Source organism: Diadema antillarum, unplaced genomic scaffold, assembly GCF_040938485.1.
Source record: "Diadema antillarum isolate AM-2024a unplaced genomic scaffold, OU_Dant_1.0 scf00000183, whole genome shotgun sequence".
Taxonomy (NCBI): domain Eukaryota; kingdom Metazoa; phylum Echinodermata; class Echinoidea; order Diadematoida; family Diadematidae; genus Diadema; species Diadema antillarum.
In genome coordinates this window covers 2,150,226-2,164,566 of record NW_027271072.1, presented here as the reverse complement: position 1 = coordinate 2,164,566, position 14,341 = coordinate 2,150,226, and the positions used below count along the sequence as shown (strand labels likewise).

The following is a 14,341-nucleotide window of genomic DNA, read 5'->3' as shown; positions in this document are numbered from 1 at the left end:
ATTGTGGGTAAAAACATCTTGTCCAAGGACGTAAACACTGGGCGGGAATCGAACTCGGGTCCTCCGATTAGGAGTCGGGAGTCTTATCCACTATGCCACAGCGCCCCTTGAGAAGCAGAACGAATGCAAACAAACAAAGCCAATAGCACTACAAGCATATCATTAAAAATAGTGAACATCATGTACACATTTTCATCGTGCTAATCAACATTTTCATCAAATGATATTAAGAGGTGTAAAACGTTAGAAATATTTGACCGTTATCTGCATATCTCATACTTCGCCAATGGACCCTGATGAAGCGATAAATGTCTTGTATAAGCATTCCCATCGCGCCAAAGGATTTGTACCCATCATACCTAGCCGTTGGGAGGTCGCAATCATGTCGACAAATCCCGACTAAACCTGTTGTTGGAATAAACAAAGGTGCAACGGGGGAATACGAAGAGGAAGAAATCAAAATTCCTGGATAAAGAAATTTGGAGAGCATGCAGTTGGAGGTTTGTCACATTGGTGGAGACATCGTGCATTGCTCTTTCATAACTTTGAGCCGTCTTTGTATAAGTCACATTTGTATGTATACACCGCTGTGCCTTAACATTTACTGCAACAGGGTCAATAAAGGAGCAACATCATCAAACAAAACAACACAGCGGATTCAAGAAAATGATTATGGCTTTGAAAGTCACTGAAGGCAAATCTCTGCCCTAATTTTTCTTATTTCTCTCCCAAAGCAAAAAAGACCAAAGAAATGCGATTATGTACTGGGAAAAAAAAAGGAAGCAAGAGTAGAAGAAAGCAATGGTGCTAATGCGACGACAGATAGGCTTTCTGCTACCGCGGTGGTACGCCAAACGCGAAGCATGCCGAGTGGCCCGGGGAGAGCGGTTTGAAGAGATCCGCTGGTGCCGGAAAGGATCACGGAGGCTAGTCCCAGGATTGAACCTGCCCAGTCTGGTTTAGTTGAACAAACAACTCGACTACGGGAGGAATGCCCCTTGGAACGACCTGAAAGAAAACGCTAATGCATCTATGATGGCTCTGGGCCCATGAACCCTTTCCCTCCGAGATGAAAAAATATAGGGGGAAATGGATGGAAAGAAGAAAAAGACGTCTGAAAACTTACATAAGTGAGACAGAATAAAGGTAAGGGTACTACTTGTTGTACATTGTACTATGTTCTTTTAGCGTACATGTATAATGTTGCACCTAAGTCAAGTTCAAAGAGCTCAAAGACGATCTGGCTACAGCCACCATCACGTGTTCGAAGAGGGAAGAAGAGAGTAAAGCCTTTATAGCAAGGCAAGTGTGACTTCCGGCCTATTACTGCATACACCGGAAAAAGCAGAGGCAAGTGTGACTTCCGGCCTATTACTGCATACACCGGAAAAAAGCAGAGGCAAGTGTGATATCCGCCATACTGCATACAGCAGAGAGCAAAAATTGGGCTAAGTGTGATTTCTGGTATACTGCATACACTGGAAGAGGGGTAATTAGTGCATCTTCCTGTATATGTTTTGGAAGAGGGGGTAATTAGCGCATCTTCATGTACACTGTTGTATATGATGGAAGGGGGGTAATTAGCGCATCTTCAAGAGTTTGTTTGTGGAGGAGTGAAAGAAAAAAGAAAACAATGAGAGTGAATACCAACAAAATATGAATGTGTAAATGAACGATTCCTTTCAGCAAAAAACAATGGAAGAGGTAATTAATGAATCTCCCGGATGTTATGATTCGCAAGTCTGTGTCATTGTCTTAGATAGAAAAAACAAAACAAAACATGAGGTATACAAGAGAGTGTGTATATGTAAGCGTGTGCGTGTGCGTGTGTGTGTGTGTGTTTGAGCATTGTTTTAGCCTGTACTTTTTGACCAATGAGAAAAGCGCAAGGACAAAATGTCGGAATGTTACGTGGTTTTGATTGGTGGAGGGGATAGGATGGGGGGGGGGGGTAGAGGATGTGTGTATTTCGACCAATGAGAATATGAGCAGGGGTGATGGGGGTAGAGGAAAAAAGGTAGGATAAAAGGGCATGGCGGGACAAGCATGATATTACAAGCAAGCTGTCCTTGAATCAACATGTTTGTTTGACAATTATTTGGACTTCATCATGATTTCTATGTGTGAATTGATACAAAAGCTTCAAGCGTGTACATGTTTGGAAGATGTGTCGAATCTCCGAGAGGAACTTTACGAGGACCTTGAACCAGAGCAGCATGCATTGGTATTTTCCAGAACAGCGTACTTTTTAAGTTTGCCGGACTTTGAAGATGGTAAGTGTTTATTTTCACTTTGGTTTTTGTTTTGTTTGTTTGTTTGCTTCTCTCTAAAGTATTAGGACATGTACATATTATTGCACTATGAAATAGATATTTGTATGACTATATATATATATATATATATAAATATATAAATCACCATCTGGAAAAAAAAGCAATTTGGTTCAAACATTAGTCCACCACTAAAACGAAATATATATACATATATTAAACCTTTCGTATAGTGCATTTGCAATGCTTAAAAGTTATTAACTTTGATTTTGTTATATCCTCAGGCATCCCCGATGAGCATTTGCTGGAGGTGCGTGTGGACGTTGAAAATCAGCCAGAACCACAGCCTCACATTCCTCCAATAACAAAGCTGCAGCATGGTTGTTCAAACGAGGAAGTTGCTCCAGACTTTGATGATGATGGTAAGTTACAAAATACACACTTTGCATTTGTTTTCTTTCTTTTTTTCTTTCTTTTTTTTCTGTTTTTTTTTTGTATGAAGGAAATCTAATGGAGGGAACATGGGTCTGTATTCATCTATATGCAGCTTTAAGTGTATGTATGTGTGTGTAATCATATTCGCAGGTATTCCAGATGAGCATTTGCTGGAAATGCTTTTGGAAAATCATGAAGAGCAACGACAGCATGGATATCAGAATTATGCAGCTGTAGAAGTCCGTCCCTCCCGCTGCCAATCACCAACAGCAGTGGCAGGACCTTCCCGGGGTCAACCATCAGTAGCGGCAGTAGCTGGACCCTCCCGCGACCAACCACCGGCAGCGGTAGTGGCCGGACCCTCCCGAGGCCAACCACCGGCAGCGGCAGTGGCCGGACCCTCCTCCTCCTCCTCTGTGCACGTTGGTGGGTCTTCCACCGTAGCTTCCAAGAAGCGTGCTGCAGATGCTATCCCTGCGAGAGGTGCCCCTCTGCCTACCCATCACATCACCAAAGTGAGCCAGAAACATGTACGCAAGTACAATGCCAATGTTACTGATTATACAGTGTCATTTCAACCCATAGAGAATAGTGTTCCCATAATTAATATGATGCCACGAGTGAATGAGATGTTTGAGAATATTATTGAAGAGATGGTTCAAGGGGTGAACGACAGGGATTTTGTCAGACTTGTATTTAATACGCCACAGTTAGATAGACCCGTAAGCATGCCATTCGTAAGGAGGGATCAGTTGAACCACGAGGCTTTTGCAACAAAACTTGAGAATACCATTCAGTCAAATGAAGAGGTAACTCTAGATGAAAATGTCTCGTTTAACATCATACACATGGCAATGCCTAATGGTTGTGGGTCGTCGGTGAGGTGTTTATCGATCGACGACATGTTGTTTAGGAAGAGATGTATTATTAGGATGAAAAATGCAGACAACATGTGCTGCCCTAGGGCCATAGTGACGGGGATTGCTCGTATCGAAAAGCACCCAAATTGGAACTCTATTAGACAGGGGTACAAAGAACAGAGGGAATATGCCATTGACCTGTACAAGCAGGCTGGGATTCCCGTCAACACCAGATGTGGTATCGAAGAGATAAAACTCTTTGAGAATACGCCACGCATGGCAAATTACAGAGTGGTGCTTGTTTCCAGGGAACACTTGAATTTTGTCACATATACGGGTCCTGAAGATAGGCAACATACCATCTACCTCTACGTCCATGACAATCATTTTGACCTCATTACATCAATGAGCGCTTTCTACAATAAATCCTACTTTTGCGAAAAGTGTTTGAAAGGATATGATGGCAGACTCGAACACAAGTGCATCCACGCTTGCAAACTCTGCCGAGGAAAAAATTGCCCAGTCACCAATGAATCTGATTCATACGAACGATGCACCGACTGTGATCGTAACTTCAAGAATCAACAGTGTTTGATAAGTCACAAGCAAAATGGGGTATGTGAAATGTATTTTCAATGTGTAGAGTGTCAGACATTGTGTAGCACAGAACTACTCAAGAAGCACAAAACCCAGCACATTTGTGGCCAAATGTTTTGCAAATTATGCGTCATGTTTGTTGATCCTGGACATAAATGCTATATGCAAACGGAGTACCAGTACTCAACGCGGGATAAGCCGTCTGATAATGAGGATGAGGATGATGATGATGATGGGGAGGAGGAAGAGGAGGAGGAAGAAGAGGTAATGGAGGAAACTATGGAAGGTGGGAAGGGTGAGAGAAGGGGTAAAGAGAGGGGAAAGAAGAAAAAAAAGAAGAAGACTAGAAGGGAGGTAATATATGTGGATAATGATGATGATGATGGCAACAAATACAAGGGTCAAAGAAATCTCAAGAAATATGTGTTTTTCGATTTTGAGTGCACCCAGGAAACGGGTAAGCACGTGCCCAACTACTGCGTGGCACAAAGGGCGTGTACTGCTTGTGCGCAAAAGCCATTTGAAGAAGAGTGTAAATACTGTGGAAAGTTTGAAGAAAAGCAAGTGGTTTTTAAAGGACCAGATACGGGCGATGAATTCTGTAAGTGGATTTTTGGATCCAAAAAGAATTCTCGAACTCTCTTTATCGCTCATAATTTCAAGGGCTATGATGGCGTTTTTATTCAAGACTACTTGTATAGGAATTGCATCATCCCAAAGCTTGTCCTTGCCGGAGGGAAAATTATGAGTATGGATGTTTCTTTCAATCGTGTCAAATTTATCGACTCTTTGAACTTTCTAGCCATGCCTCTTTCCGCTTTACCAGCCACGTTTGGCGTAGAAGAATTGAAGAAGGGATTTTTCCCACACTTCTTCAATACAACAGCCAATGCCCAATATCGAGGACCCATGCCGGATGCGAAGTACTACCATCCATCCGGTATGTCACCGAAAAAGAGGGAAGAATTTCTTCAATGGTATGAGAAGGAGGTTGCTTTGGGTAGACAGTTTGTGATGGAGGAGGAAATCCATGCCTATTGCGTGAGTGACGTTGATATCTTGAGGCGATGTTGTCTAAAATTTAGAAACTTGTTTCGAGAGATAACGAGAGCTTTCCCGGGGGATAGGGGTGTCGATCCATTCTCCAATTGCATCACTATCGCCGCTGCCTGTCATCTCGTTTTTCGGAGGAATTTCCTTCGAGAAAAAACCATCGGTATTATTCCACCTCTAGGATACACCCCCAAAGACATTCAGTCTAACAAAGCATTGCGCTGGTTGGCACATGTCGCGGAACAGAATGGTGTCTACATTCAGCACGCTAGGAATCAAGGTGAAGTGAAAGTGGGTAAGTACTATTTGGATGGCTATTGCCAGGAAAATAAAACGGTGTATGAATTCAATGGGTGCTACTGGCATGGATGCCCCAATTGCTATGCCTTCAACACAAACAGTATCAGGCCAGGCATCAAGAAGACGATGGGAGAGCTGTACCTGGACACGCTCGAAAAGAAAAGGTACGTACAAAACATACTCAAGGATTGGAAGTACGTCACAATGTGGGAGTGTGAGTGGGCAAAAGTTGAAGGGTCCATTCCTCAACGCATTAAACAAACCTTCCCCAATCCCACCCCCCTGAATCCTCGAGATGCCTTTTACGGCGGTCGCACCAATGCCAGCTGTCTGTTTTACGAGTGTCAGATGGGTGAGAAAATCAAATACGTGGATTTCACCTCTCTGTACCCCAGCATCAATAAATATGGTTCTTACCCATTGGGTCATCCCCAGATCATTACCCACAATTTCAAAGATGTGTCCCAATATTACGGCCTTGTAAGATGCAAAGTGTTGCCTCCCCAAGACCTGCTGCATCCCGTTCTACCATGCAAGGTCAATGGTAAGTTGCTCTTTCCACTCTGCTACGCTTGCGCCGAACGTGCCGAGCAGATGCCTTGTAGGCACAGTGAGGAGGAGCGGGTGATTCGCAGCACGTGGGTTACCTTAGAGGTTGAGAAGGCTGTGCAAAAGGGGTACAGGGTGGTTGAAATTGAGTCCGTCTGGCACTTTCCTGAGAAGGCTCAGCACATCCCAAACATGCCAATAGATTTTAACAACCTTCGCAAGTACGATGGCTTGTTTACCTCCTACATAAATACGTTCCTCAAGATAAAGCAGGAAGCCTCAGGTTGGCCTGATTGGTGCAAGACTGAAAATGATCGCGAAAAGTATCTCAGTGATTATCGAGACAGAGAGGGCTTTGAGTTAGATCGAGACAAGATTGTGAAGAATAAGGGGCTACGATCTCTAAGTAAGCTGATGCTAAATTCGTTTTGGGGACGATTTGGAATGAGAAGTAATCTGACAGATATCAGGGTGATTTCTGACCCCGCTGAGCTCTATAAGCTTTTGATCTCGGATGAGATCAGAGTGGTCGATCTAAACTTTGTAAACGATGAAGTTGTAGAAGTTCGCTCAGTCAAGAGGGATGAGTTTGAACAGCAGAGTCCTCGGTCCAACGTGGTGCTTGCGGCTTTCACGACGGCCCAAGCACGGTTGAAGCTGTACAATGTTTTGGATCGTTTGGGGGAACGTGTATTGTACTACGACACAGACAGTGTTATTTACATCGAGCGAGCATACCAACCCCAAGACTGGTGTCCGCCACTCGGAGATTTCTTGGGAGATCTCACCGATGAATTGGATGGAAGGTACATTACTACCTTCATATCCGGTGGACCGAAGAACTACGCGTACAAGCTCGATAATGGAAAGACATCGTGCAAAGTGAAAGGAATTACGTTGAACTACAGTAATTCTCAGTTGTTGAACTTTGACACGATGAAACAGATGGTGAAAAAACGTAGGATCTGACAAGTCGGAAAAAATCACCGTCACCAATCCCATCAAATTACGAGGGAATGTAAGAAACAGCGAATTGAAACTCGTGTCGGTTCTAAAGACTATAGAGTCGTGTATGACAAGCGCATTATCCGACCAGATTTCTTTACCGTTCCATACGGATATGTGGGATAAGAGTTTTTGTTTTACTAACGTTATCGTTCAGTCCCCTCCAATCTTTCTTGTTGTTGTTGTTTTGTTTCGGGGGAGGTTATTTATTCCCCGGGTAATCGGGCATTGTGTCAGTTTTATCAACAACAGTCGAGCGAGAAGCACGTTGACTGTGGAGTAGTGCTTAGCTAATTTGGTTTAGAACATCTATCATTCATTCATTCATTCATTTTGTGCACAGCCAATGTCGCATTGGTCATCTATTTAACGGAACAATTGCTCGTCTCGATACCAACTGACTTTCCTTTGATCGCAACGTCTGCAGCGCCAGAGGGTTTGACCCAGCGAAAGACGTTTGCATCAACTGCACCGTAAGATGGGGTGGTGTATAAATCGCAGGAGAGGGTTACACCTCTGCTCTATCTATTATAACCATACTGTACGTATGTGCAGGGAATTCATGGAGTGGATTGGTCGAACCACGCTGTGTCTCGCTCGTGCCATCATCTACATCAACCCCTTACAGTCCACATTCATTTCATTTGTAGTTGGTAAGGTCTTGCGAGGAGGGTGGGCGGTTTGTCAACGACTGTTACCATGACCATCAAATTTGTGCATCCGTTCACCTGCATAGTGGCAGGCCCTACAGGGAGCGGCAAAACTGTATTTGTGCGGAAGCTGTTGAAATTCAATCAAGATATGATTGAAAACCCACCGCAGAAAATAATTTGGTGTTACGGGGTTTATCAACGTGCTTATACAGAAATGTTAAACGAAATACCAGGCATTGAATTCATCGATGGATTTCCGAGCAATTTCGAAAGTCTCATCGATCCAAATGTACGTAACTTGATCGTCGTCGATGATTTGATGGCTGAATGTACCAAAGACGCTAACATGACAAGTCTGTTTACACGGGGTTCGCATCATCGCAATTTGTCTGTCATATTTATCGTTCAAAACCTTTTTCACGGGGGTAAGGAGACACGTACCATCAGTTTAAATGCTCAGTATTTGGTCATTTACAAAAATCCCAGAGACAAATCGCAGATTACGCACTTGGGGCGTCAACTCTATCCGGGTCAATCTAAATATGTACAAGAGGCCTACTATGACGCTACTAAAAATCCTTACGGTTATTTGTTGGTTGATTTAAAAGCCAACACCCCAGAATCTCACAGGTTACGAACAAATGTATTTCCAAATGAGTTTACCACGGTATACGTACCAAAAAGTATAAGGTAAGATGTGATTTCATCTCTGTATTCATTCTATCACCATGACTCAAAGGGTGAAGACCCATTTGCCTGAACTGCGTGTCCTGGCCAAGTGCACTCCTCGGCAGAGGAAAGCTTTTTTGCAGCACGCTAACAAGTCCTTAATTACTTGCCTATCAGAATGCTGCGCCAATACTTTAAAAGGCAATGTACCTCTAACGGCATCTCAAAAGAAGACTTTATCGCGGTATAAGAAACATATACGTCAAGCTGCCAATAAACGGAGCAGTCATAAAACAAGGAGAGATACCTTTTTACAAAAGGGTGGATTTTTAGGCGCGATACTTGGTCCAATCTTGAGGCTGTTGACGGGGGTTAGATAGATGGAGCACACAAAGAAATTGACATTGGTACCCGAAGAATTGGCACGCGCAGTTCAGGCATCTGTGGGAAGTGCTCAGCCAGCACGTAGGGTATTATCCAAATTGGACCAGAGTATTCAATCTATTTTAGAGTCAGATGACTTATCGGACAAAGATAAAGTGGTACTGTATCACGAAGCTTTGCAAAAGTATCTTCAATTGCGGGAACATGAGGCGAGACCTACGCCTATTCACCTTAAAGTCAGTGAACAGCCCTCTCCAGAAAATGATGTTCAAGATGCACTCCCAAAGAGTGACAGGGAGAAGACAACCTCCGTGAGGGAGCAGATTTTAAAGATGTTACCCGTGACATTGAAAAACAAGGCTAATTTGTTGATGGATCATGTTTTAAAGAAGTCGGAAGATGCTTTATGGAGTTGGAACACACGAGGTGAATTAATTTTCAATGGTAGAGTTATCGGAGGTTCTAATGTGATCGATTTGATGTATGACGTGTTGAAAGATCGCAAAGTGGCCAAGCCTACGGGTTGGCAATACTTTTTACACGTTCTGCGAGATGCCAATGTTCCTGAATCTTTGATCATGAATAAGGAACGCCGTGAAATCTTGCAGCAGATTAAACTGAAGGGTGCAAGAGCGGCGAATTCCCCCAAAGTGTTACCTCAGACACCACCCATCATTACCACGAGGTCTAAAACGCCTCTACGCCCACCCTCAAAAAAGTCAAAGAAATCTTCTTTGAGATGGGAAACCTTTTAGACAAATTTTGTGAGATGAGTACGCAAACATATGGAAATTGTTCAGAACAACAAAACAATACTTGCATTATCTCTATCTTCTTTGTTCTTTTATGTAGATCGCTACCACATTCTTCTGTACGATTGAAAAAAAAAAGAAGAAAATGTTGGTTTAGGTATATATGTGATTGATACCAACAAGTTTTTGCGATGCATATATCGTTTGACCGATTGTGTACGGGTCTAAGCGTATGTGAATGATATGGAAACGTTTGGCTATGCATATTGTCACACTGTTTGTATTTTTGCTACATTTTGTTCTTTTCAACGATATCATTATGATTAACGCGCATATCCATGTACATCTGTTTTCATGCGTTGAAATGTTTTTTTTGTTTCTTTTTAAGAAAGAAAAAATGTACGTCTACGCGTTGTACTGTCGAGTATATCTCGAGTATCTCTTGGATTCTTCTCTGTGTTTGTGAAGTTTAACGTAATGAAACAGTCTGTAATTGTACGTTTCAGCATATGTGTATGTTTATGAAATGATTCTCTCTACTGGTGTAACTGGAAAATGCATCCATTATCCATTATTGTATATACCCCCCCCCCCATGGTAATACCAGAATCTCTCAACAACTGTTAACAAAAGAAGACAAAAGACGAATGTAAATATTTTTTTCACGATGTAACCGAGAAACTTTATTGAAATGTATATCGATACAATAAATACGACATCGATGTATACACGATAAGAACGACTTCTTTTTCTATCTCTTCAGACTGCGTTATTTCTCTATACATGCATGTGACTGTGTGTCTGTGTGTGTGTGTGTGTGTGTGTGTGGATTGTCAAGACACACGCTTAAACACTTTATACATGTACATAAAGTACTAAAACGAGAAAAATACGTACGCATGATCAGGAGGCCAAAACAAACAAACAAACCAAAAAAAAAAAAAAACATTTTCCACCTTGCACACTTGTTTTCGAAGTAAATTACAAAGAAGTCTCACATATTTTTTTTCTTTAAGTTACGAGAAACTACGATACATCGTCTATCAACTACATTTCATGCATTCACATTTTTTTTTCATGCAAACAAACATTACATTTCATGCACAATCGTTCAAAGATTTCGATATTTGATTAAGAATGAAATTTGTATCGTGAATGGGTGGATTGTTTCGAGGGTAGAGTCTTTGGATGGATGCGTGAACTTTTCTGTCATTTTGAGCACGACTTTGATTGAATGTAGATACGATACTGGCCATGCTATTTCCTCTGACCCTACGCAACAAATAATTCAGACTATATTGCCCACACACAGCTGACCAAAATGACTGCAGGGACCTTTGGTTATAAGTCCACTCTTTGGAAAACCTGTTTAAAAAAGGTTCGAAATGAGGAGAACACATAGATGGATGTCTCCCGTATGAATCGAAGAATTCTCCCATTTTGGTTTTGGTAAAATAGATGGCAACCCAGTGGCTTCCATCTTGGTCATGCGTATCTACATTGGCGATCAATGCAGCGGGGTAAGTTTCCACGACCGAGGGTAAACGATTGGATGGGGAAAACGCCTACAAAGACGCAGCTTAATGCTGGATCCAACATCCCTATGTATTGCAATTGCTGGGTGTCCATGGTATACACTTTAGAAAAAAAAAATACAAACAAACAAACAACGAATACCAATGTACCCCTTGTTTTCACTCCCCCCCTGTCTCAACCTCCAAAATCTACGATCACGTTGCGGTTTCTGTCTATTTCTATCACGCTTTCGTATTCTGCATAGACCATTACATTTACAGTTTCCGGTAGTGCTGTAGCAAATTGCATCTCTAGTCGGACGTTGCCATGTTTACGCAAGTTGAAGCAATCTCCCGTAGAAAGATCCGGTGTCATGTCAAACGCATACAGCGTGTAACCCTTGTTGTAATCGGTGCGGGTAATTTGATTTCCCTTGTCTTGGAACATGGAATTGATGCCCGAAAAGAGTGTCTGGTATGCCAGGATGTAGTTTGAGTCACGTCCCGAAAAGTTTGGACGGATAGGTTTCCAAGGTATTTGCTCCGAGTCCGCGTACAAGGCCAGAAAGTTCAGATCGTAATGATGAAAGTTGAAAGGATTTTTGGTGTAGTCCCCGTTGAAAGCCGTGTTACTGACGCAGCCAATCACCAGTCGTTTTGGCAGCTGCCCAAGTATGAGGCTTTCTCTGGTGAAAGACAAGTTCCCTCTTGGTATCGAAAATGTTTTGACCTCAGCACGTCGGATGGGGTATTTGGCCGTTTGCGTTTCCAATGTCTTGGCATGGAGGAGGGCTGCCTCGGGGCTTAGTTTTACTCGTCTCACATGCAGCGATGCACTGGTGATGAGAACTTTGTAATTGGCATTCTCGGCGGCTGACATGAGACTGAAGCTGTTTTTGTTGCGATTGAGTTTAAGTTTAATGTCCACACCACCGAGGAGCAGCCTGTCTTGAAAGACCATGTCCAGATGGAGGACACCCACCATGTCCACGGTCTTGCTTTCTTGTATAAAACGATGCCTTTCCTTCAGACCCTGGTTACCACCATCCGTGCGCAGGGGGTTCCCATCATCCATCTGACCGGGCGTGTCTTTGTAAAAGAGAGCGGAGGTGAGCTGAGATTCTTTGGCTTCGGGCCCGTAGGTAAGCAGCGTTTCAAGGGCAGCTCTGTAAGCGTAAGTGTTGGTTGACGGCGTGACGAGTCTGTCGTTCAGCGTCAAGTCCACGTCGCTAAACAGGGAGTGCAAGAACATGTTGGTAGGCCCAACTTGAGCATCTTGAGCCAAAGGGGTGCCATCACCATTGACTACTTTTGCCTGTACATGGAGTAAACTTTGTGAGAGGTCAGTGTATTCCTCCGTCGACCCTTGGAGATGGAACTGGATTGGCGTTGCATCTGATATGTTTGTTAGGGGGAAAAATTGCACCCATTTCCCCTTCTCCACCGTCGTCTGGGTCGGTGGGATGCTGAATAAGTCAATTTCTGACTTTGAGCATTCACACGACATGTGATGTATTCTCTCCATCTTTTATAAGTTGGGTGGTAAGATGGGGAGGGAGATCTAGCGGTCAAAGATGTCTGAAGTTCTTCTCCTTCTCTTAGCTGGCAGCGAACTGACAGTCTTTTTCTTGGGACGCTTCCTTTTACCCCTTTTTTTCACCCGGCCGCCCGTCGTCTTGGAAGCCAAATCCCGACCCAACTTTTTTAGGTTGGATGTGGTGGCGGATGCGATTGTCTGTCCATTCGCGACGTCACGCATTACATTTACCCCTGTCTGCAATGCTTTCTTCCCCAGCAATTTCCCCCCTGATTTTACAATAGGGATAGCTGATCGGAGAAGCCCTTTTAACATACTGCCCAATCCATAGCCCCTTTGCATTTGAGTTCCACGGAAGATGGGTAAACCTCCTCCTCCTCCTCCTCCTCCTCTGTACTCCATAATACAGTGTGAAAATCACAGGTTAAATGGATGTCTCCGTACAGAACGAAAATGTAATTTCAGGACCACCTTCCCGCATTGAAATGGCACTTTGTCCCCAAAGTCACTCCTTATATCTATGTGTATGGTGTCGATGTATTTACTCTTCACAGGGAGGTAGTGGGGCATTTGGTAAGATCGGTCGACGACCTCTCCAGCTCGTTTATGGTCCACCGCTACAATCCTCAACAGAGGGGCGCTGATGTCCCCTACTCTCTGGTTTTCGATAATGTCGGTGTAAACGTACAAGGCGAATAATCCACCATTAATGTCGGGAAGAAATTTGGCTTCCTCACTGGAGTAAAGGGTTCCTTCCGGAAACCCAAACAATTGACCCAGACCCTCGCTCAAGTAAACGCCGCTGTTGGGTTGTATCGTGGCTCTGACTTTGTGCGTTGCTGGATTGACGTTAAAACGCGCTTTGTCTCGCATATTGGGTGGCAGAGATTCATTGAATGCCATACATATGCTCTGCGTATCTCTGTAATGGCCTTCAGGAATGCGACCTATCGTGATGACCTGGTCCCCCAGTGAAATGCTGTATTTGTTATTTGTGAAGTTGACGTTTGACCATGAATGTGGATAGATGATATCGACCAATGCCACTTCATATTCCCCGCGTAAAACTAGAGGGGTTGCCAATTTTGTCGTAAAACTGGTCAACGTGTTGTGAGGAAAGTAATCCATGGAGCTGTTGCTCGGTAGGGTGATGTAAACTTGGTCTTCACTGTCCATGATTGCTGGTTGAAATGGGGATGTTACTGCCCGTGGTATGACTTTTGAATATTATCTACCCAAAGGTTAAAGGATGGTGGGTAACCCAAGAATTTGACAAAGTATTCTTTTTTACCGTTGCGGGTTCTACTCTTTAATATTTTCTCAACTCTAAATAGACCCTCTTTGTCTTTCTTCACCCTTTGCAACTCTGGCTCATAAAATGTGCCTGTTACTTTCTCCCCAAGATCATCCTCCAAATTATACACGGGTACGTCGCGCATCTTTTTCTTCGTGACATTGAATACCTCTCTCGTCCAATTCGGACGATACCCTTTCTCAAAAATTTGCTTGGCTCTACTGATGCGAACGCGATCTCCCGCTTTATACCGTGGTTTCTTAATCGTCTTCTCGCGACTTTTTTTCATGTACAAAGTTTTCCAAACGTCCCCTTCATTGTCTTTTGTCACGAGTATGGGTTTGGTTTGGATGGATCGGTGGAATGAGTGATTGTAAGCTCTCACAAAACTGGGTAGCACGTTTATGTATTTAGAGGTATCACGATGGGTAAAGTACTTGTACATCTTTTCCTTTAACGTGCGGTTAAA

At 43.3% G+C, this 14,341-nt stretch overlaps 2 protein-coding genes and 1 pseudogene across 2 annotated transcripts; 2 read left to right on the top strand and 1 right to left on the bottom strand.

The window, feature by feature from the left end:
- The first annotated feature begins 2,110 nt into the window (after positions 1–2,110).
- On the top strand, positions 2,111–3,489 carry LOC139723212 (uncharacterized; annotated as a pseudogene).
- Positions 3,490–4,966: 1,477 nt separating this feature from the next.
- On the top strand, positions 4,967–7,033 carry LOC139723241 (uncharacterized). The gene has a single exon (XM_071634499.1). The coding sequence runs from the start codon at positions 4,967–4,969 to the stop codon at positions 7,031–7,033; it is 2,067 nt and encodes a 688-aa protein (XP_071490600.1).
- Positions 7,034–11,237: 4,204 nt separating this feature from the next.
- On the bottom strand, positions 11,238–12,566 carry LOC139723240 (uncharacterized protein F54H12.2-like). Its single transcript, XM_071634498.1, has one exon. The coding sequence runs from the start codon at positions 12,564–12,566 to the stop codon at positions 11,238–11,240; it is 1,329 nt and encodes a 442-aa protein (XP_071490599.1).
- Between the last annotated feature and the right edge of the window lie 1,775 nt (positions 12,567–14,341).